The 23,946-nt window shown below is 36.6% G+C and overlaps 3 protein-coding genes across 4 annotated transcripts; 2 read left to right on the top strand and 1 right to left on the bottom strand.

Annotated features, from left to right (window-relative positions):
* Positions 1-139: 139 nt before the first annotated feature.
* Positions 140-6,465, top strand: LOC131799332 (uncharacterized). Its single transcript, XM_066170620.1, has 7 exons — positions 140-184; positions 849-901; positions 1,495-2,650; positions 2,963-3,013; positions 4,441-4,971; positions 5,294-5,410; positions 6,113-6,465. The coding sequence occupies exons 2-7, from the start codon at positions 881-883 to the stop codon at positions 6,202-6,204; spliced, it is 1,968 nt and encodes a 655-aa protein (XP_066026717.1). The 5' UTR covers positions 140-184; positions 849-880; the 3' UTR covers positions 6,205-6,465.
* On the top strand, positions 6,112-17,017 carry LOC131770939 (serine/threonine-protein phosphatase 6 regulatory ankyrin repeat subunit B). 2 transcript variants are annotated; one of them, XM_066170617.1, is made up of 7 exons: positions 6,112-6,196; positions 6,568-6,656; positions 7,916-7,965; positions 8,667-9,822; positions 10,124-10,174; positions 10,619-10,834; positions 11,540-17,017. In XM_066170617.1, the coding sequence occupies exons 1-7, from the start codon at positions 6,171-6,173 to the stop codon at positions 13,054-13,056; spliced, it is 3,105 nt and encodes a 1,034-aa protein (XP_066026714.1). In that variant the 5' UTR covers positions 6,112-6,170; the 3' UTR covers positions 13,057-17,017. The 2 variants fall into 2 exon arrangements, with proteins under 2 accessions (XP_066026714.1, XP_066026715.1); XM_066170618.1 differs by lacking the exon at positions 10,124-10,174 and having other exon boundaries at positions 6,119-6,196.
* Positions 16,657-23,891, bottom strand: LOC131797473 (peroxisomal 2,4-dienoyl-CoA reductase [(3E)-enoyl-CoA-producing]). Its single transcript, XM_059115101.2, has 10 exons — positions 23,734-23,891; positions 23,438-23,489; positions 22,686-22,751; positions 21,826-21,895; positions 21,110-21,169; positions 20,702-20,766; positions 19,758-19,823; positions 18,902-18,932; positions 18,270-18,374; positions 16,657-17,793 (listed from the first exon to the last, which is right to left on the bottom strand). The coding sequence occupies exons 1-10, from the start codon at positions 23,877-23,879 to the stop codon at positions 17,588-17,590; spliced, it is 867 nt and encodes a 288-aa protein (XP_058971084.2). The 5' UTR covers positions 23,880-23,891; the 3' UTR covers positions 16,657-17,587.
* Positions 23,892-23,946: the final 55 nt, after the last annotated feature.

The following is a 23,946-nucleotide window of genomic DNA, read 5'->3' as shown; positions in this document are numbered from 1 at the left end:
ATTCATATTTCGAAATATTTATCGTTGTAAATCGACCATATTTCGTTCCCCATACTATGCCTTATAACGTGTTCAAATTTTCAACGGTTCCTCCCGTAACTTAACACCGAGTCACACAACGCGTGACGCGTTCATGAATTCATCGTTGGCTTTTTCTCGAGACGTGAGCTTGGGCCGCCTGTGGGTAAGCCAACTCATGTTAACTTGTTATACATGATGCCTAAAATTCTTGCTGAAATGAAAAATGTTGGTAAATATCTGAAAGCAACTCATCAACTCTATTTCTAAACATCTTTTCTGAGACGAACAGTTGACTGAATCATAATTACAAATCATATCACATTGTCGTGATCTTTAGGGTATAACGTCTTAAATAGATAAATAAATAAATAATAGTTTATTAACACTCTTGGCAGTTAAAAACTGAATAAACAGTGCAATTTACAAAATTAGATACTAATAATTAAATCTATTTACGGTAATGTGTATTATAATAATAATTGGAATCACGAGAACCTAAAAGTGAAAAGTCTTCGCGGATGTCCCTTGCAAAAAATTTTGTAGTAGGGCAGATGCAATTTGTAGTCTGAAAAAATTTAGGAGTACTTATTTATTCTAGAATCCATAACAAAAATCTCCTCTCCTCTGCATTGTTACATGAAAACTTAATTTCTCTTTGCTAATCAGAAGGAAGAAATTTCACTTGATCAAAAAGACAATATGATTACATGCCAGCAGCAGTAATTTCCAGTGGTCATTTAATACGGTGGTCAACAGTAAGTAATTTAACACATTTTTTTCTGAATAAGTAATGAAAGTAATTCATTTTCTTGTGATTTTTATTTTAGCAACTTCCCATTGAACATAAAAGGTTCCTGTGATGTCGACTGAACAATTAAAGGTAGCATATCAAACAACTACTTCTGTAAATCACAGCTGCAACCAAGTTGTTTACTTCACTCCGGTGTCATTTCATTTTAAGGAAACTTCACTTTTATCAGTGCATTCCTGCCAACTCTCTCACTTCAGGAGCAAATTACTTGCCTGCAGATATGAAACTTTATAACTACATATTACTGGTATTTACTGAGCAGGAGGTCAATGTGGAAAAATATTTATAGGAGAGTAAAATAAGTTCACATCAGTTCAAGATTAAGAGTCCACATTGATGACTGTGGTAAGTTTTTATTTTTGGATGATCAAAGCTAAGGAAAAATATGATCCTGCTCTCATGTTTCACACTTTTTTTAAGATAATAAATGATTATACGAGTTGGTTAGAATTGGATGAGTTAAAGTTTACCTAGTCATGCAAAACCAAACACTGAATATCTGACAAGGAAAAACTTGTGTGTAACATTTTTTGTGCAATATTGCCAAATAAATTGAAAATTATAAAGTGTCTTTCAAAATTAAAATAATTTATGAATGAGTTTTTTATATTCATACACCTTTAATTGAATTTTCTTATGTCACAAAAATGTTGTTCTTACAGAACAATGCTGGGAAAAGAAAACTGAGAATAACCCTTTTGAGTATAGAATGGAAAACTTCAAGCAATGGAGAATTGACAACCATCAACAGAGAGCTAGCAATACAGATGGCTAAACATCCCAGTGCGGAAGTCAGTGTCTTCGTACCTCAGTGTAGCGAAGAGGACAAGAAAGATGCTGACAGTTACAATGTCACACTCATTGAAGCAGTTGAACTGTCTGGTTTTGAACCAGTTGATTGGCTAGCCTCTGTACCTGAAGGCCATGCTATGGATTGTGTTATAGGGCATGGAGTAGCTCTTGGTCGGCAAATTCAACTCATAAAGAGAAATCCAAATTACAGTCATTGCAAATGGATTCAAGTTGTCCATACTGCCCCTGAAGAAATTGGCATGTACAAAAGCATTTCTGAAGGTCAACAAAAGCAGCAAACAGAAATAGAACTATGTAAAAAGGCGGATCAAGTTGTAACAATTGGCCCCAAGCTAACTGATACATATAAGCACCAACTCAGAAAACAAGATGCTTTTAACCTGACGCCAAGCATTTTCACAGGATTTTCAGATGTGCAGCAAGCAAGCAACGAAAGAAGAACATTTTGTGTCTTGTTAGTTGAGAGTGGTGATAGTGAAGATTTCCATGTTAAAGGGTACGAAATTGCAGCAAAAGCTATTGCTGACCTAAAGGATAAATCTTACCAACTCAAGTTTGCTTCCAAACAGAAAGGAAAGGAAGATGAATTAGCAGACAAGTTACTTCAGTGTGGTATTGGTTGTGATCAGCTAATTATCTGCAGCTTTGATGGAAACAGGGAAAGAATAGCAGAATTATTCTCAGTGGTGGATATTGCCATATTGCCCTCAAAAACTGAGGGATTCGGATTAAGCACTCTTGAAGCTATATCTGCTGGTCTTCCAGTACTTGTCAGTGGTAACTCAGGAATCGCAGAAGCCTTAAGGAAGGTGCCTACTGGGTCACAGTGTATAGTGGATTCAGAGGATCCTGCAGAATGGGCCAGAGCAATCAAGGCTGTGCGTCACAAAGAAAGGAATGTACGACTTGAGGAGGCTAGGATTCTTCGTGAAAATTATTTGAAGCAGTTCAGCTGGGAGAAGCCTTGTGATTTCCTTGTTAAAAAGATGTACAATCTTGCATTTGGTAAGCTTTTCTCGTCTTGCATCAGGAATGCAGAAGTTTTAATCAAATTTGAAATAATGACAAAGCTCACATGTTCTGCATTAAATATTCAATTTACCAGTCAACAGTTGTTTCTAAATGCTATGGGACAGTAGTCTCATGGAATGAGACAAATTTACATTTAAGAAAACTAGTAATCCAAGGCTACAAGTTGGTGTTAATGGCCAAACCATACAGTTACTGTTATTGATAATAATGTTGGCCAAAAATTGTAGTTTGTGATAAGTTGATGTGAGACTACCACATTTAGATGTTTTCAAATCTTTACTTCAGGAAAGAAGCAAACTTTAGAACATGAGAATGGAGGGGCATGTTCATCCAGTGGTAAGAGCCACAGAGAATTAGCACTAACTGATCATGTTCATCAGTATGGTAATGTCTTTGCAAATTGTGTGAAAAATCAGTGTTCATTTTTTGTGATATTTTATCCTTACCTATAATGTTGCACTCAGTTGTCCTTAATCAGTGTGACTCCACTAAACCTTGATATGAAAGCTTTGCCTTTAACTCATTGTATCATTTTAAAGTTAAAACATGTTTTTTCCTCTCCTTTACTCATAATGCACACACCAAACAACTCACATTTCATCACATACAATGAAAGCAATTAATGTCTTAAGTCCAATCAGAACATACCCAATCACTGCACTAGATGAACATTGGGTAATTTTCCATGTGCTTGAATTGTACCCCACCAATCAAATTCCATTTTGCCCCATTAGACTTTTGCTCCATGACATGTCATTTCCCTGTAAACAACTTGCATTTTATCATTTATTCTAACTGCGTTTTCTAACCCTGCTAAAAGAAATTCACACAGAACTAAATGGGACTAATAGTGAACTTTCCATGCAATTCTCCTGTGTTTTGACTTTTTCTACAAATAAAATTTGCTTCCAGCTACCTTGGACTTAACCCAAATGCATGTCAATTCATTGTAAACAACTTGCATTTTATCATGTATTTCACTCGCAGAGGACAAAGTCCAGATAGGCAACAACCAATCAAGGATCCCTTTGGCATTATTATCATTTACTCTTGTTCAATGTATCTTCATTTCTCTATATAAGAGGAACGGCAGTAAGCGTGGTCTCTTTTGCAACCATTATTTGGTTTCTTCATGCAACATGCTCTCTCTCAAACGGGAATAGAGGGTGTTGTATGATGAGTTCAAACAACAGCTGCAAAGGAGACAACAGTAAGTGTGGCACCAATGCATTTTACTTTTGTTTACAAGTATTTGGACAATATCTAGACCACAAAATACCTGTGTGAGTTCAGATAAATTAGGTTTTCATTTTCTCTCTCTTAGGGTGAAGTAATGCAATATTTTTGTTTGTTTGAAAGTTATGCTCTTGTAATGTTACAAAGATGAAAGCATTAGGTATACAAAGTGTCCCATCTCAACCCACCCAGCCAGAAAAATAATTCTTGCATGCTAGGCATGCCTATGTTTCACCTTAGCCAAGTCTGTTTTGATATTTCCACATTTGGAAATGTAATATTTTAGATCAATCAGAATTTTGAATCCACAATGGAATGAAATAAAGATGCAAAAGAAACTGAAACCGAAGCAATATATATACTGTATGTGGTAGTCATTTTCATTTCATCAAAATGTTGTTGGTATCTATTCATTGGTAACAAGCTCTGTGCTTGATTGGTGTTCCCTCAATATAATATTCTCGCATTTTAATGGTTAAAAAAACCTTGCCATATCAGGATTAAATTTGATTGTTACAATTTAACAGGTAGTCAATTGAATGTTAAAGTTGAGGTGGAAGATTTGAAACCTGAAGAACAGAATATGCAGTCTGGCATGTTGGCAACAGAGTCTGTCAGATGCCAAGAGGTCCAGCAGCCTAGGGCATCTACTACATCAGCTGCATCTGGAAGTGTGTCTTATCCACAGACAGAAGATCTCCTTGCTCGTAAAGAGAAAACTTTTCTTTCAATTATTGAAGATTCTTACCACACCATGAAGCTAAAGTCCATTGAAGAGTGGGATTGGTTTAAAGAATTCGCAAAAGAAATGAAGGTCATTATTATTGGTGTCTCTAAAGGAAGTTTGGTGATAACGGTAAAGTGTGAATCTCTAATGATCTTGGAGGAGTTGTGGACAGATTACTTATCTGGTCGTCTTGGTGAAGTGGTTCAGAATTGTTTTGTAACTGAAAAGATCTTGAAGGAACTGAACCTGGCTGAGCTGAGGCTAAAGACAACAATGGACATAGAAGAATACAATGCATGCAAACCGTTCTTTGAGAGAGATGCACGTAGAGGTTGGTAAAAAGAATGTAAAAACCAAGAAGTAATTTGTTTGCAAGATATTTGATGTGATGTTTTGTCCTCCTCAAACATCTCTTCCCAGTAACCTGTTATCTTTCCTACTAACACATCTAGCTCAATATTTTGCTCTCTATAGGGTTGTATTTATCTTTCCTTAATTTATAAAAAAGCTTAATCAAAGACTAATTGGCAAGATTTTTGTTGGTGGTGCTATGAAAGAAATTTCAGTAGTTTTTATATCTTGGGTGTTTTTAAAAATAGTTTGAGTTATGTCTATGGTTTAAAATGTTTGTCTTCTTGTAAATCTGATTTTAGGTTCTTTGTCCTCTGAATTCCACTCCACAAGTTCAACCAGTGAAAGTCCACAAAAAACAGAAAACTTGGGAAAAAATGAACAGAAGACAAAGATTATGGAGACAGTGAAATTGGAAGGTGAAAGGGAAATTTAAAAACTTGTATTAATTTATTATGGAAAGTTTTCATGAACAGTTTTAATATTTATGTGATAAATGTTCAAAGAATTATCTCAGTAATTAATGTGACATCAAAAAATTAATATAATTGTACAGAGTTCTGCTTATGGGAACAAAACATTTGAAGAGAGGCAGTGAATGCTAATCTCTCTCTGCATTTTTACCTTTGGGTACTTTACCTTTCACTGCTGTACCCACTACTAGTCACAGAAAAGAACTTATAGATAGGTAGCTTTCCTTATAGGCAGGAAAGGAAAGATGAACAGGATGCTCAGTTTGAACTTTTGTTTGAAGTTTATGTAATTGAAACAATTGTTCCTTGTTATGTTCAACTATTAAGCCAAGGGGAAAGTTGATTTAGTTGTCTATCTTTCATCTGGCATCAAACCATGTTGAAATGAATGAAAAGATGAGGGGCTTACTACTTTCAGTTGTTTTTGCTGACTCGTTGAAGTTAAGCATGGGTTCCAGTTTGGTTTCAGTTCCCCCTAACGTGCTCCAAAAACAATATAACAATATACATGAGATATATATATGTGAATATCAAATAGATGTTTTCAACAGCTTTTTTAGATCAATCTTTAAATACAAGTTTGTATGCCTGTTTCTAACTATTTGTCAGTAGAAATGCTAATCTCTCTCTGTATACCTTTGTTTTTAGGCATTTTGCCTCTCCCTGGATCTTTCGCCTTTGATCCTGAAGAAGAACTAGAAGAGCCATGTATGAAACTCCAAAGAATGGAAGGTGAATAAACAATGCTGTTAAATTAACTTCAGTGGTAAAACTAAACTAAGAATGCTTCTAAATGCATTTAGTTCTGATTCAAAATATTTTCTTTGAGTGGAAATTTTACCCAATTTAGTTTTCCCCACTCTCTCCTTTGCTATAAGGGAAGATTAAGATGGTAGAGGCTGGGGTTGGTGAAACAGTTTATATGATAAACTAGAAAGTTTTTTTAATGTTGATCCTAAATTATGGCTCAAACAACGGACAGTGATGTAGTTTAGATAGATTTTGTACATGGTATACAGTCAGTTTATCGCATGTTGGTGTGACCTGGTATCATGTTTTCATGTCACTAACACCATGATTTGCTCTTTGTACTTTTCCCTTAGGTACCTCACCCTCCACTGTACTGTCAACTGCTGGTCAAAAAAAAAACTGGAAGTAAGACACAGCACTGTGAAATTTCAGGAAAAGAAAGGTGAGTGAAAAGAGACCCTGAAGGTCAGGATTAGTGAAAACTAAAATTTTTAGGTAATAAATAGAATGCTCTTAAATTCTTATAGCAGTTATGTTAGTTGTTACTTTTGTAAGTATTGTCAACTCCTGCATGTTACTGCGGACACCATGGGGGGGGGGGGGAGATTTAGTGTCTGTAATAAGGAGAGTCTATAATAAAGGGGTAAAATAGAAATAAAAGATTGTTTTGTTTGTAAACATATAAAATAATATGTAACTACACAAACACAAAGTTTCTAACATGGCCTCACAAACTCGAAAAAGATCCTGCAGCAAGCAGGAAATTCTTATGTTTGCACCTGATTGGAGAATGGTTTCTTCATTTTCCTTTATCATAAAGTTGCTTTATATTGTTTGAGTCAGGAATTTGGATGAAGTATTAAAGTGTCTGCTATAGCATGAGAGAAAAAACACAAAGTGAAACTTCATGGCAATAGCAAGAGTCCATTACGAAGGGAGTTTATTTCAGTCATTTCTTTATGCGTTTCCCCAGGGGCTGGCTCTTGTCTGCAGTGGACATAAGCGGCTTACTTACGGTGGCTTACTTCCTGATGCCTACTTACACCTTGTCAGAAAATAAGGCAGCTAATTAGTGAGCATATAAAAGGACCTCTTGTTGCAGCGTTTAGATCACCCCTGATGAAGGCACTAGACAGAAGTGTTGAAATGTTGGGTCTATGAATTGTAACTTCTCAGTTACATTCATTAAATCTTTAAACCAGAAAAACGTCAAACCATGTCTGATTGTCCACCTGGTTGCAATGTGAACATTTATATAATTCATGTTAACTTTTGATGCGTGATGCCTAAAATTCTTACTGAAATGAAAAATGTTATTAAATATCTGAGAGCAACTCATCACCTATTTTCAAATGTCTTTTCTAAGACAAACAGGAGACTGAATCATAATTACAAATTGGATAAAATTGCCTCGATCTCTAAGGCTATAATGCCTTCACAGATGTCCCTTGCAAAAAATTTTGTAGTAAGGCAGATGCAATTTTTAGCTCTGAAGTACCTCTCCTCCACATTGTTTCCTGAAAACTTCATTTCTTTTTGCTAATCAGAAGGAAGAAATTTCACAAAAAGGCAATATGATTACATGCCAGCAACAGTAGTTTCCAGTTGTCATTTAATACGGTGGTCTACAGTTAGTAATTTAACACATTTTTTTTGAATAAGTAATGAAAGTAATTCATTTTCTTGTGCTTTTTATTTTAGCAACTACCTGTTCAACATTAAAGGTTCCTGTGATGTCGGGACAATTAAAGGTAACATATCAAACAACTGCTTCTGAAAATCACAGCTGTAACCAAGTTGTTTTGTTCACTCTGGTGTCATTTCTTTTTAAGAAAACTTCACTTTTATCAGTGCATCCCTACCAACTCTCACTTCAGGAGCAAATTACTTGCCTGCAGATATGAAACTTTGCAACTACATATTACTGGTATTCACCAAGCAGGAGGTTGATGTGGAAAAAAATATATAAGAGAGTAAAATGATATCACATCAGTAAATTTTTATTTTTGGATAATTGAAGCTGAGGAAAATATGTTCTACCAGTCTCATGTTTCACCCTTCTTTTTTTTAGATAATAAATGATCACACAAGTTGGTTAGAATTGGATGATTTAAAGTTTGCTATGTTAAACTCTGAACATTTGACAAGGAAATACTTCTGTGTAACATTTTTTGTGTGATATCAAACAGTTACAGATGCAGGTCACTTCTTAGAGTATGAGATTACACAGTTGTATCACACTAATCCCAGTATCCACAACAATTGTTCTTTACTGTCTCACAGAAATTTTGTACAACTTTTGCTCATAAGTTTAATGAGTTTGTGATGTTGCCAAGTGAATTGAAAATTATAAAGTGTCTTTCAAAAGTAAAATAATTCATAAATGAGTTTTTTTTATATTCATATACTGTAAATTGTATTTTCCTAAATCACAAAAATCTTGTGCTCACAGAACAATGCTGGGGAAAGAAAACTGAGAGTAACCCTTTTGAGTGCTGAATGGAAAACTTCAAGCAATGGAGACTTGACAACCATCAACCGAGAGCTAGCAATACAGATGGCTAAACATCCTAATGTGGAAGTCAGTGTTTTCTTACCTCAGTGTAGTGAAGAGGACAAGAAAGATGCTGTTAGTTACAATGTTAAACTCATTGAAGCAGTTAAACTGGGTGGTTTTGAACCAGTTGATTGGCTAGCCTCTGTACCTGATGGCCATGCTATGGATTGTGTTCTAGGCCATGGAGTAGCTCTTGGTCGGCAAATTCAACTCATAAAGAGAAATTCCAATTACAGTCATTGCAAATGGATTCAAGTTGTCCATACTGCCCCTGAAGAAATTGGCATGTACAAAAGCATTTCTGAAGGTCAACAAAAGCAGCAAACAGAAATAGAATTATGTCAAATGGCGGATCAAGTTGTAACAATTGGCCCCAAGCTAACTGATGCATATAAGCACCAACTCAGAAAACAAGATGTTTTTAACCTGACGCCAAGTGTTTTCACAGAATTTTCAGATGTGCAGCAAGCAAGTGATGAAGGAAGAAGATTTTGTGTCTTGGTAATTGAGAGTGATGATAGTGAAGATTTTGATGTTCAGGGGTATGATACTGCAGCAAAAGCTATTGCTGAGCTAAAGGATAAATCTTACCAACTCAAGTTTGCTTCCAAACAGAAAGGAAAAGAAGATGAATTAAAACACAAGTTACTTCAGTCTGGTATTGGTCGTAATCAGCTAAGTATCTGCAGTTTAGATGAAGACAGGGAAACATTAGCAAACTTGTTCTCTGTGGTGGACATTGCCATACTGCCCTCAAAAACAGAGGGATTCGGGTTGAGTGCTCTTCAGGCCATATCTGCTGGTCTTCCAGTACTTGTCAGTGGTAACTCAGGAATTGCAGAAGCCTTAAAGGAGGTGACTTATGGGTCACAGTGTATAGTGGGTTCAGAGGATCCTGCAGCCTGGGCCAGTGCAATAAAAGCTGTGCATGACAAAAAAAGGAATGTACGACTTGAAGAGGCTAAGAGTCTTCGTGAAAACTATTTGCAGAAGTTCAGCTGGGAGGAACCTTGCAATTTCCTTGTCGAAAAGATGTACAATCTTGCATTTGGTAAGTTTTCTCATTTGCATCAGGAAAGCAGAAAATTTGAAATAATGACAAAGCCCACATTTTCTGCATTAAATATTCAATTTACCAGTTAGAAGTTGTTTCTAAATGCTATAGGGACAGTAGTCTTATGGAATATGACAAATTTACATGTAAGAAAACTGGTAATCCAAGTCTATAAGTTGGTGGTAATGGCCATACAATACAGTAACTGTTCTTAATAAAAGTGGTGGCCAAAAGTTGTAGTTTGTGACAAGTTGGTATGAGACTACCCCATTTAGATGTATTCTAATCTTTACTTCAGGAAAGAAGCAAACTTCAGAACCTGAGATTGGAGGGGCATGTTCATCCAGTGGTAAGAGCCACAGAGAATTAGCACTAACTGATCATGTTCATCTATAGGATGATGTCTTTGCAAATTTTGTGGGAAATCAATGTTCATATTTGATATTTTATTATTACCTATAATGTAGCACTCAGTTGTCCATAATCAATGTGACTTCACCAAACCTTTATCAAATTCATTTTCCAAAAATCCAAAATTATCAGACTTCTTATGCTTTTCTCCAGATCCTGGGTTCATTTCATTGCAGCTCTAAAATTAAGTTAACAAAATAACAAATGGATGATCATTCTAGCAATTCAAGTTCTAAGACAGTAAGGGAGCCATATTTTTCCTTGACTGCTAAAATGATACATGAATTGATATGCCTGTACGTCTTCACAGAATATGCCATTTTGATGGCATTCTCCTAAACTTTTGGATATATTTTTTAATTACTTAATACTCTACCTGCAGACTTAGGGGCAAGACTAATTGTCCAGAGGAGTGAAAACTCTGATGTTCATCAGTGTACAGTGACTGAACAAGAGCCTTCTGTCAAAGAAATTGAGCTTCAAGGAGATGTCATTGGAAATAGGAAACGTAGAGCTCCTAACCCAAGCAATGTTAGCACTGTTGTGAAGAAAAAAAGGGAGGTCTCTGAGGAGGTATCAGACCCAGTTCCTGGTCCAGGTATATTTTATACCATTCCATTCCATCAATCAATCAACTAATTAGTCCATCCATCCAACCATAATAACTCACATCTCTCTGTCATCAATTTGTTAATCAAACAATACATGTATGTCCAACAATGAAAAAATCAATAGCATGTATCATTTCCACCAAGTAAAAAAATAATTTTTCCCAGTTGAAATCCAAAATCTTTCACCTTCAAAGGAAAAGAATATAAAACTTGAGTTAAGATATGGTTTTATTTAAGAAGAGGCTGGAAATGAGATCATGCAGTGGTGTTACTTCCATGCTGTGGTGTGGTGAGCAAATAGTTTGGGTGATGAAAGCTTCATGAAAGAAATCTGTCATTAACAGTTTTTCAGAGGATTAGAGAATTTATTGCAGTAATTTCACTCAACATAACTTTGTTTGGTGGGTTGGGAACTTTGTGTCACCTAGAAGGGAGGACTGACCCACAGAGTTTTCAATAAATCACTTTAAGTGAAAAAAGTAAAAGGATTAATTGGCGTGCATGCTGCCAGTGTTCAGAATGTAAAGTTGATTCTCTGGATGCATCTGTTTTGGATTTAAACTGCAAAAAAAATTAATGTAAACTAATTAGAGAAAATTGGGCATCAAAGTCTTGAATTTGCAACCCCTGAACCTTTCTTTCAAAACTGTCACATACACTCTTGTTTCATTAATTGTTGTATTTATCAACAGCTCCTGTTGAACATGGAGATTCTGCTCTGAGATTTCTTGGGGACATGCATTCTTTTGTTGATAGCAACACTCAACCAATTCCCTTGCCAGCTACAGAAACTTCTGACGTGAAAGGAGGTGTGTCTGTTGAAACCAAAGGGTGGAGTCCCTTACATTCTGCTGTAGAGGGTGGTAATGAAGTTATAATAGAGACTTTGCTATCTTCTGGATTAGACATAGATTCAAGGGGTAATGATGGTACAACACCCTTAATGGTGGCAGCCGCTAAAGGAGACGAGAAGACAGTAGACCTTCTTCTCAGCAAGGGAGCTGATCCACACCTTAAAAACTTCATTGGAAGAAATCTGCTTCATGCGGCAGCTGAAGGTGGCAACATTTCCATTGTGAAGAGCATGCTCTCTCATGGCATTGACATTGATTCAAAAGATGATGAATCCTCAGTCACCCCACTGATAATTGCTGCCAAGAAAAACCATGTTGAAGTTATGAAATATCTTCTTCAAAAGGGTGCAGACATATCTTTGACAACTGGATCTAAAAAGGGGAATGCTTTACACATAGCATCACAGTACGGAAGTGTTGCAGCAATTGAGATGTTGCTCTCTTATGATTTAAGACCTGACTCAAGAGATAGAGAGGGAAACACGCCATTAGTCTATGCTGCAGGTTGTGGACAGATAGAGGCTGTAAATTGTCTTCTTAAACATGGAGCAGATCCATTCGTGAGAGGGGAACATGGATGGAGCCTTCTCCACTTAGCTGCTAAGTCTGGCAATGTCATCATTATTGAGACCTTGCTTTCTAAAGGTCTTGATGTGGATTCCAGAGGTGAAACTCTGGGTTTAACCCCTCTGATGGTTTCCATTAAATATGACAAATTGGAGGCAGCAAAATATCTGCTTGAGAAGGGTGCCAATGAAAGTTTGAAAACCACTCTGAGAGAAATCCCTATTTTGACCATTGCATCAACAGTTGGTTCTGTTGCAGCCATTGAGATGCTGCTCTCACGTGGTTGTAGCATTGATTCTAGAGATGATGGGGGAGACACACCATTGATGCAAGCTGCATGTGGTGGAAATACAAAGGCTGTAGAATATCTTCTTGCTCAAGGTGCTAATCCATTACTTAGAAATACATCAGACGTTGGACTGCTCCATTTAGCTGCTCTTTCTGGCAATGTTCTCACTATTAAGGCTGTGCTCTCTAAAAATCTTGACATAAATGCTATGTGTACAGACCTTGGTATCACTCCACTGTTGTTTTGCTTGACACAGGGTAAACTGGAGGCTGCAAACTATCTGCTTGCAGAGGGTGCTGATGAAAATTTGAAAACTAAGGACGGGTTGCCTGTCCTATCTGCTGCAGCATTCAGTGGTAACGTTGCAGCCATTGAGATGCTGCTTAAGCGTGGTCACAACCCTAATTCCAGGGATGGTTGTGATAAGACACCCTTAATGTGGGCTGCAGAGAGAGGAAATAAAGCAGCTGTAGAATATCTTCTTCCTCTCACACACTAAAATGTTGTGAAAGGCCACAGAGGCCCACACTTTTAAGAATACTTGCACAGGTGTAGTTAGATGTAATAAATATTTTAAATGAATAGGAGAAATTCCAAGTTTTTGTTACATTTATTATGGATTGGATGATTATTGTCTTTAATTGTAATTACTCATAAGTTTGCATTTATCTTGATGGTAATCCGTGGCAACCATCCCCTGCCCATCAGGTGAAAGGTGGCAGATAGTGAAAGGCCTTCAGTGAAGGTTAGCTCCAAATAAGCTGGCTTCCCAGTGGATAAGGAGTTGCAGACCAAAGTGGCAGTGTACTTACCAGGATGGGGTGAGGCTGCAGATGGCACTGCTTCCTCTATAAAATGCTCCATAAATCCCATGACAAGTACATCAGGCGAGAAAGGGCCGCCTTTAAAGCCCTAGCCCGGGCAGGTGGAGCTCGATAGCCTCGGAGGGTAATCCACTTAAGAGAAGGACTATCTCATCCAAACCTATCTAGTGCCAGGTGTAATGGACAATTAAGTCATGCAATTACCCTGGGTTCAAGGACATGACAGAGAGTCCTTTACCCATGCTCTACCTATGGATAAATAGTCATTGTTCTTTTGAGAGCAGGCTCTTTAGCCAGAAGATAGGAGATGCCACCTCTGTTATAAAAGCTACAGCCCTACGAATCTTACAGCCTCTCAACCTGCTGAGCTGCTGTAAATCTTCCCTGGGCTTAAAGAGTGGGATTGATGTGCATGAACTGGCCCTCACTTGAAACATACAGAGTGCTGGCAGGAAATAAAGACCTGCAGTGATGGAGCATGGCAAAAATGACAGGTGCTAGATGGCGCTGAAATTGCAGAAATAACTCTGCATGTAGGTGGTCTAGGGTAACATGGTCACTTGCTTGTGAACAGAGACAAGCGACTAAGCAGCTCACCCCAAGCAACCTAGCAGCCTTTTCTAGGGTTGCATTGCTTGCCCTGAATAGAGAGGGGTCTAGTAAAGATGACCTAAAAAAGGTTTGTCTCATCCTTACCCAGTTGGTTGGCCCAATCAATGGGCATCCCTAGTTTAGCAGTAAAAACTAGTTAAAAGATTTTATTAGTATAAACTAAAAGACAGACATGGAAACAGATAAGGACTATGAATATGAAAATGGCTTGCTGGAATGTGCAGGCAATGTAAGACTTGGAAGATAGTGTTCACCCTCACACAAAACCCCTCTCTTCACCTCTCCACCAAAATTCTGGTATATAAGGCTGTTGTCATCTATACCTTCTTGTAAGGGGTCAAGGCATGTGTACTGTTCAGAAAGCAAATCAAATGCCTAGAACAGCAATGCTGCCTTTTCTCCATCATGAACATTAGATAGCAGGACTACAGAACCAACAATGAAGTCCTGGAAAAAGCCAATCTTCCCAGTATGGAGGCCACGTTCATGCTGAGACAATGATGGTCTGGCCATGTCTCCAGTATGCCTGATACATGAATCCCAAAGGAGCTATCAGATGGAAAACGAGACAGAGGGGTTCCAAGAAAACGCTGGAAAGACTAACTGAAGGGCAAATTGACTCAGGCTGGCATCAAACCCAAACATTGGGAACAGCTTGCAGAAAACCATGCAGCATGGTGACTAACAAAAAGAAGAGCAGCACAAGATTTTGAGATCACAAGACGAGAGGCAGCAGAAGAGAGGAGATGATGAAAGGAAGCACGAGAGCAGGATCCAACAGGACCTTCATTCTTATGCCCTTGATGTCCTAGGATCTCCCTATCAAGAATAGGACTGATAAGTCATTTGAGAGCATGCCTCCCCTGGCAGGACCTTCCCACAACTGATCCTTGGTTATGAAGAAACTGCCATTATCATCATCAATTATATTGTGGCAAGGCTGTATGTATCATATTAGAGATTCAGTTTTTGAGATCATGTGGAAACAGCATGTATCCTTTAGAGTTCCCACACTACAATGCATTTTACTCTGAAAGAATAACTTGGCTTTTAGAAAACATCAAATGGTGTTATACTACAGCACAGATGGGCATGCATTTAGTTTCAATGACTAACTAACCTCGGCTGGGCTAGGAATGGCTGTTACTCCTCTCAGCTTGGATGGAGAGAAACAGTACAAAAAACACATCTGTATTTGCAGGCTTACCTTGAGAAAAGGCTTCACCCTTTAACTCCCAAGATCTGATTGTGAATTCTCCCCTCTAGCTGCTACACATTTCCTTGTAAGTTGGTTATGAGAATTTGGTGTTTGATGAAGGTCTTGAAGTATCTTGTACCTGATAAGTTTGAGTATTGTCACTACCTTTGTCCTGGATAAATTATGAATATAGGGAGAAGTTACACGTTAATCGCATCTGGGAGTTAAAGGCTTTAACACCTAACTTTTCTATATTTCTTGGTATAATTTACAAAATTCAGCTTATTCTTTCATCACAATGTTTAAGATACTCGCAGAATTTTATAAATCCTAGTTAGTTACCTGTAAGTAAATGGAAATTACTTTCAATTTTTGTTAGGTGGATTTATAATTGTCTTGTATAGATCAGTGTGACAAGCTTAACATACTTTTTTGGATAAAATTTAACTCAAAATCAAGATCTGTTTAATTTCCTTCCTCTCTAGGTTGGTAAAACTAGCTATTTGCTAAGTAAGATTTTTTACTGTGATCTAATATTAACTTTTTGTTGTAGGACAAAAACAGTGAGAACTATTGATTTCAATTTAACACTAATGCTTACGGTTTAAAATACTACTGTATGCCATCTTAAGTATTTTAAAGTGGTTGAAATTTCCCATATAAATGAAAGGAGTGACTTAATAAATGCAGAAAAAGAGCAACTTTTGTGAAATTTTACATTTTGTTCCTAGGAGATTGTTGCCATGCAAGCCCACTCTTATCACTGATAAAATCTAGCAGTGTCTTACAAATCCATTCACAGATGATAAAGATCCAATTTCAAACTAGATTTTAAATAATGTAGTGCGAATTTTGAATAATTTCAAAAAAAGAAGACTTGGCAAAGTCATTAGTGACCTGTGACCTAGCTAATAGACTATTAATGTTTCAAGACTTAAATTTGCTTAAGAGGCATCTGTGAACAAGTAACATATAGTGCATTGATTTGTCCAGCATTTCAGAGCTGTCCACTCCATACCAAACCTCAAAAGGCAAGGAACGATATCAAGCAGTGAAATGCAGATGTGACCTTTGATCACCTCTACATTCCATCTTAGCGTACTTACTGGTGCTGTAGCAAAATGGATCCCCTTAATTCCCTGGGGGGGAGCGGCTGAACATATAAATTTTCTGCTTTTATGGAACTCTGTGATGTCTGGTCTCACATTTAAGAGTATCACTGAATGATATTTCTTTCAATTGGTTAGTTATTTTCTTCAAGGCTGAGAGCAATATCTATTGTTACTAAAGTCAATGCATTAATCTTGATAAGTTGCTGCAACGTTTGTCCTCCCTTAACTGAAGGAAGAAATATAGAAAAATGGGAATGGGTGTTTGCAAAAACCTTTTCTAGCTTAATAGCTATTAAAATCAGGTCAAAGAAAGGGTCTGTTAAGATCAGTCAATCAATGCAATCATCAGCTGCTTATTTTCAAAAATCAATTTTATTTAATTTATATCACTTTATTCTATATCCACTTAACAAAATTTGCCAGCCATGAGCAGACATCAATCATGAATCTGTTCCAATACACCTGCTAACTACCGGTATCACACAGTTTTTCATCCTTGGCTAATAAACTCAATGCTATTTCACAAATTTGACTTGAAGTTACCAAAACTTGAATGAGTCTGAGAAGAGAAAATTATCATTGGATGACCATACTTTCCCTGAATACTTCCAACCTAAGATGGAAAGGTACTAAAGAGAACATCTTTTGACATTTTCTTAATGTTGATGCAAGTCTTCAGGCTCTTTGATACGAAATTAAAGATGCCCAACAAAATCAATTATCTTGTACTTTTGATTAACAAAAAAAAACCAAAAAACAATTGAATTTTAAGCAATTTGCAGGTATATCATCAAGTAAAGGGAATTGTGTTGGTATCATGCAGCTTCAAGATGATGGGACTTTCATGCTATGTAAAAAGCTCAAGAAAAAAATCGTAATCACAGTGATAAAACATATTAAAAAATTTTTCTCCTAAGAAACTTTGTATGAATCAGCCAAGGCCTATTGGCAACAAGTAATGTTCCCACCACTGTCATTCAAGTTCCACATTTCCAAGATTATACTATATTGTATTTTGACCTGCAAATATTCCACAAGTGATGAAATGTTATTTTAACCCTTAAAACCCTTGGAGTGACCAGCGTCTAATTTCTCCTTACTGTAATACTGCTGAATCATTCATTTAGATCATGAGAATAAAGGAAATTATATTAGGGTGCAAAGGGTTAAGATTAACTTAAATAAAAGAAACTACAGAAAAAATGAGCCTAAAAAATTAGCACGTAATTGGGATTTGCACAAGTGCCCATCAGTAACAACTTAATTGGACACATGATTCTCAGATCACAGCTTGCTAATTGCCTTGTTCATTGTTGCCATGGAAACAGAATTTGTGATCCAACTACCACCGTCTACCACCAGTGTGTTTGCTGTGATAAAAGCTGAAGCACCACTCGCCAGGAAGAGTACACTATCTGCCACATCTTGGCGAGAAACCAGTCTTTGTAAAGGTACATTCTCAATGAAGTTTGGTGGGAGATGTTTGCCACCTGTGAAGATGTAGTACAGTTGAAGCTTCCTTCAGACTTAAAGTGAAAGAAAATTGTGAAGTGCACTACCTTGTCAGTGGAACAGGGATTAAGGTAAATGAAATGTTAAACATTGAGTATGAAAAATCTTTAGACCAGCTTTCAGCCAGGAAAAGTATTCTTTAAATAATTGTACATATCCAAAATTCATTTCATTTTAAGCAATAAAATGTTTATCTCAGCCTTACTTTAGACTCTTAAAACCTATTATAACAATGTTAATTAAAAGCTTTCCACATGTCTGCCAAACACAGGTTGCTTTTGCTGAAACTTTGGATGCTAAAATTGTTTCTGTTCACCATAGCAATCAAAACAGTTGCAACTTAGGCCTCTGTTCTGTTCTAAGCTTATGAAAAGTATATGATATGAAACTTAAATTAGGTGCAGGTAAAATATGCAGATTCTATTTCCAACTGTAATTCTCTGTAATTTGTTACCTAGTCTACGGAAACCCTCTGTGTCCTTCACAGCACCAGGAGCAACACAGTTTACCCTCACACCATCTGGGCCCCATTCAACAGCAAGATGTCTTGACATACCCTCTGATAAAGAGATAAGAAACAAATTATCAGGGATTGAAGGGTATGAGAAAACATCTGAAATCTTAGCCCTGCTGAACCCTCTCTGACTGCCAGATCTCATTAGCTGTAATTTTCCTTACTGTCTGCCATACAAGTCTCATGATGTTGGTTCAGAGAATTTAATACTGGATCAACTGATATTCCCCTTATAGATTTTTTTGGTCATTACTGTTTCTTAATCCTCTTCATGATATTGTACTGATATCATGAGGAAAAATTATGTCTTGGCCACTTAGGGAAGTAAAATGACTAATGGCAGGGATTTTTTTTTGAGTCCTGACCATAAAAATTTGACTAAAAAAATTTCTCTGTGTGATAAATTAACATATAAGGTGGAGAAGGAAATTATTCTCTAAGCAGTAGTTACAGTAATAAATTGTGCAACTCAGAACTTTATTGAAAGACAAAGGATTAACAGTATTTAAATAGTATGAAAAAGGTTCTTTGTTGACACAAATGTTTACAATAATGTAGTCATATGACCTCACCAATTGCAGCTTTTGCACCTCCAGCATGACACTAATTGAGAAAAAAAAAATTTAAAATGCTTCCTCAAATGAGTACTTAAAATTACAATCCTTTCATTTTCCAAATTGACCAAAAGGGAATTTCTCCTCACAAGATTGATACATTTTCATGCAAAAAGGTAATGAAAAGAAAGAAAAAGAAAAGAAAGAAAAATATCTAATAAGAGATACTGTTTGATTTAACACCAAGTTCTCAGTGCTAAAAATAGAAGTAATGAGTTGTAGACCATAAGACAAATTGTCTGATACTCAGACCGGAATAATGGAAGCTGGTTTACTTACTTGATCATTTCGGTATTTTTTATTATAATATTATTTACACCCCATTCAGGGAACACAAACTTTGGTCCCAGAAAAATGTTCAATAATATCTTGGTATCCATTACCTCTTTTGAAGGGACTCCTTTATTCAGGGGATTAGAACACTTTTTCTGGGTCATAAAGCCTGATTTAACACCCATTCAGGGGACACCTCAACCAATAAAAATGTGACTGACCCCAAAGATTAAGTGTACACTAGTCACAATGATGACAGCTCTCACAATATGACCTTTTTAACAACGCACATCATTTGATGACAGATATTTTTTTGCCATAGGATAATGCAGATGATGATTTTTTGTGGTAAATTATTAACAAACTCCAACCACTTTTTAGGGGACACTTGCCCTGGTCCCTGGGTGTCCCCTGAATGGAGGTTCCACTGCAGTTGAAATAGGTAAATTGTGTAAGGGTCATACTCCAAACAGTTGACCATAAATCTACCTGTTCCTGTTATACAGCAGACAAAGCCTTATTGAATACAATTACTACAGACCTGCAGAGGGTGTCCATTGTGATGAAGTGTGGCTGTGATGTTGATGATGTTACCACTGCCATTACTCTAAAAATAGTATTTCCAGGCACTATAAATTTCATTGGTGACAGTGCAAATACAAAAGAAATACCAATTTACTTGGTGGATTCTACCTCATGAAAAATTTCAGTGAAGCATACTGCTCTGGGATTTCTTATTTCCTAACACAAGCCACAATAATTACTCTGTTGCTGAGAGCCAAATGAATTTGATTTGATTCTTAACAAGTCAGTTCTGCACCTGCAAATCACATTCAAGTTCAGCCCATCAAAGTAAACCTAAAAATCAAAAACTAACAACCAAAATTGTTTTTTGGAGTTTTCTGAGTTTCACAGTAATATCACAGTTAACTAATACCCCATTCACACCAGCAAAACATGTTTTGTTAAACTGGTTTTCATTGAATGAAAATTATAAACAGAGCACTGAAAAACTTGATTTTCCATTGGATTCAAGTACTTGCTAACTTGCATTTCCAATGTGCCACATTCAAGTCAAAAATATTCGGTTAAATAGTTTCTAAAAAGAAAAAAAAATTAAACTGTGTTTAACAAAACAACTTTTAAACATGTTTAAGCTTTGGTGTGAATGCGGCATAAGTCTTCCATCAATTTCTTGCTTACAAGCACTGGCTGGCTGTGGCTATCAAGGTAACTGTTTTTTTAATCCTTCTACTAAAATGGGTAAAAAATGATCCAGATCCAAACTGAGTAAGATCTGCCAATTGGTTCAAGCTTATTATTAATTGCACTGTTATTTCAAATTTTACTGTCAGTGTTTCTAATGAGTAAACATGCTTATTCATCAATTAAGGATGTAAACACAGCTGGTATTGAATACTAAAGGTAAAATCATACTTCTAGATAAAAAGTGTTGTCTCCAGTTAATTAAAGAAACAATTTTACCTTAAAACATTTGTTATACACAGCTTTGCTCACATTGAAGGTTCCAAAAGCATCAATGTCAAAAACTATAACATCACAAAAAAATTGTAAATAATATACTATTACAGAATGTTATTGACAAAAAAACTCAATCTAAAAACTCAATGTAATCTGTCAAGTTGGGTTTGTCTACCCCTGAAGAGGATAGTCTTCAGTGAACTGACTGCATGGTGCCTGGACAATCTGAGTGGAATTCATTATCAGAGGCAAATGATCAGACCTTCCACTCAGGTTGTGGGGAAAAAAAAGCATCTGATCCATTTAATTCCACAGACAACAATCCTATATTGAGGATCAAACAAGAGAACAATATACAAAATCAGCTTTCACTAAAAATTAAAAACTAATCAAGTCATTTTTAATGCTCACCTGTTTTCAATCCATTGTATGAAAGCTGGCTTGCAGGGCATAGAAAATTTCCTGCTGCACCTAAAGGGAAACAAATTGGAATGAGACTTCTGTGCTTTGTTCAGAACTTTGGTGGATTTTAATGTCTAACCTAATTTTTAATTTTTGGACTTAAACTTTTAACCCTTAGGAGTGACGAGCATCCAATTGCTCCCTACAATATCACCACTGAATCACACACTAATTTCATGAGAATAAAGGAAATGATCACCAACTAAAGAAACTCTTGATTGTTGGACAAATTTTCTGTGTCAGCACTTTAGTAAATGTACAGAGAACAGTATGGAGAATATGAATTCTGATAATATAAGGAAATATCCATTTTAGGTCACTCATTTGGTAGCTACAAGCAGTCTCTCCTTTTCAGCAAAGTACTACATGTGAGTAGAAAAAAAATCAGAGTAAAGAGTGTTAGTGTGCTGGGCAAAACTCAGAGTTCCATGCAGTGCACTTAACATCAATCTTTATTTTGGTGGTTTTTTTAACTCACATAATGAACTTCACTGAAAAGGAGGGATTTATCTTAGTCCACTCATTTGGTGAAATACAACTAAAAACTTTAAAGTCTATTTTTCCATTGGTGTCTGTGACTCAGATTTGACTCAAACTTGAACTGATTTGGCTCAGATGCAACATAATAATATGATTCTTCCTCCAATCTTACAGTTGATACTTACTATTAACTAAAATATCTATTTTTGAGAAATGTTTCAGTGCCATGTCTACAGCAGCATCAACTTCATTCACCTGGTGATCAACAAATAGAACTTAAAACACTTTGTTAAATGAGAAGTATAAAATTGCCTCACCACAGCCAAGGAGGGGGCATTTGTTTGAAGCCCCCACTGAACCCTCTCCAGAAATTCTAGAGGAGTGGGTATAGGTATTTTCTGGAACAACACCTTTGATTACCAGTTTTTCCTTTTTCTTTTTTGCTCTCTTTCTATTACAACTACACCAAAAAGCACAAGTTTCTGAATATTCTATTGCATTATTAATAAACAACTGTGAAGACTACAAATGGAATGAGCAATTATTGCTCAATCATTAGCACGGTCTGCTTCTAGCTTCAAACCATTTACTGGATTGGAGTATGTAGTAAGTTTCTTTGCATAGCTAGGATGCAGAAAAATGGCTTAATATTAAAATATGCAAAATTTAAATGCTATTTGGCACCCTAATTATTTCTTAATCAATTTATGTCACAAAAACAAAACAGAGTTAATCCTTTAATTCCCAAGATCTGATTGTTAATTCTCCCTTCTAGCTTCAACTCATTCCATGGTAAATTAGTTAGGAGAATCTGGTGATAGATCAAGATAACTTCTACCAGTCTAAGTTTGAGTATTCTCATTACCTGCTTGCTCCAATATGCATGAATATTATATGGAGAAGTAACATGTCAATCACTTCTGAGAGTTAAAGGGTGAAGGCCTGAACATATTTTTACTCTGAGAAAACTTTTTAAAATTGTCAGTGAGAGCAATTTGTAACCTCGAGAAATAATCATGTATGAAGATGTTTCCATTTACTGCACCTTTCTCACATCAACCTTTACTGGGAGACATTTCTGTCCTGTCACATCTTCCAGTTTCTTAGCTGCCTAAATTTGTTCACAAAAGGAATGATGAAAATATTAAGCAAAGCTCTTATATAGTTGTCATGCTGAATGTGGTAAAGAAACCCATAACTATATCAAAGAAGTCAAGATTCCAAACTAAAGCCTATTGCTACCCCTGTGAGTCACACATTGTCCCAGTATAAGTGTTGTCATGTTCCCAAAACATACCAGTCTAGAACTCAAACTTAAGTGTACTAACTAAGTCACCATTTAGTGACCTAAAATCATGAAATGCTAGCCAGAAATAAAATTGTACTCACCAGAAAAATGAAAAGAGAAGGAAAAAAAGAAAAAGGAAATGACATTTTGTGAAATAATATGTTTTATGTTAATGCTTGACCCTCTTCACTTTGGGAACTGTACCACAAAACACATCCAACCAAAATTTTTTTTTCTCTTCAGCATGGTGGCAAACTTTTGCAGCTTGGAGCACTACAGTTGCTACTACAGTGGGGAGCCTCTGACAAACGATAGTCGCCTTAGACATCTCTCTATGAACTTTGACATTGATTTAAGTTTAATTTATTTCATTCTCGGCAATATTTAACCAAACTGGCCCAGCTCAGCTGTAAGCTGGTTTGAATGGGGGCCTGTCAAAATTTATCCTTATACTGCTTTGTAATGATTACTAGAACAGTTACTTTGAAGACCTCTTTTCAATTTATTACCTTTTTAAGTCTGTCAAACTTCCGACCCACTATTACAGCAGAGCAGCTGTGTCTAACAACAATGAAAGAATTAAATGGAAATGAGAAGCACCTCAGTCATTTTCTGGATTTCTATTTGTAGTTTGAGCAAGAGATTGGTAGAAACTGGAATCATCTCAGGCACCAAACGTTAATTATAGGCCGTCTTAGTGCCTCCTAAGAAAGGTGACTGAGTTGGAATCAGCAGGTCCCCCAATTGGTTAATGAAGGGCGTGTGGGGTGAAGGGAAAATTGGAGGGGTATAATCATCGCCCTACCTCATCAGAACTTCAGTAATAGTAAACCCAATACCAGAACCACCTCCCGTGATAAACGCCACCTTCCCCTGGAGAATGTTCGGACGGAAAAAGTAATCATAGTGATCAAGGCAAGCAATGTCGCTCTCCAGCACCGCCTCCGCCATCTTGGAATAACTTTGAGGCCACGTGAGTTATAAGGGGGGAGTAGTGGGAGGCGCGCGATGCATGTTT

This window comes from Pocillopora verrucosa, chromosome 8, assembly GCF_036669915.1.
Source record: "Pocillopora verrucosa isolate sample1 chromosome 8, ASM3666991v2, whole genome shotgun sequence".
NCBI lineage: Eukaryota > Metazoa > Cnidaria > Anthozoa > Scleractinia > Pocilloporidae > Pocillopora > Pocillopora verrucosa.
Note: the sequence above shows the minus strand (reverse complement) of the source record. Positions and strands in the feature narration are given on the sequence as shown.

Bases quoted from the DNA above. Each gene is read 5' to 3' on its own strand.
- LOC131799332 (XM_066170620.1), top strand. From the start codon at position 881: ATGTCGACTGAACAATTAAAG. The intron at 902-1,494 runs GTAGCATATCAA...TTGTTCTTACAG, and splicing joins TGTCGACTGAACAATTAAAG to AACAATGCTGGGAAAAGAAA. The intron at 2,651-2,962 runs GTAAGCTTTTCT...TCTTTACTTCAG, and splicing joins GATGTACAATCTTGCATTTG to GAAAGAAGCAAACTTTAGAA.
- LOC131770939 (XM_066170617.1), top strand. From the start codon at position 6,171: ATGTATGAAACTCCAAAGAATGGAAG. The intron at 10,175-10,618 runs GTAAGAGCCACA...CTCTACCTGCAG, and splicing joins AGGGGCATGTTCATCCAGTG to ACTTAGGGGCAAGACTAATT. The intron at 10,835-11,539 runs GTATATTTTATA...ATTTATCAACAG, and splicing joins AGACCCAGTTCCTGGTCCAG to CTCCTGTTGAACATGGAGAT.
- LOC131797473 (XM_059115101.2), bottom strand. From the start codon at position 23,879: ATGGCGGAGGCGGTGCTGGAGAGCGACATTGCTTGCCTTGATCACTAT. The intron at 23,490-23,733 runs GTAGGGCGATGA...CATTGTTGTTAG, and splicing joins ATTACTGAAGTTCTGATGAG to ACACAGCTGCTCTGCTGTAA. The intron at 18,933-19,757 runs GTCTGTAGTAAT...TTTCTCAATTAG, and splicing joins ACAATGGACACCCTCTGCAG to TGTCATGCTGGAGGTGCAAA.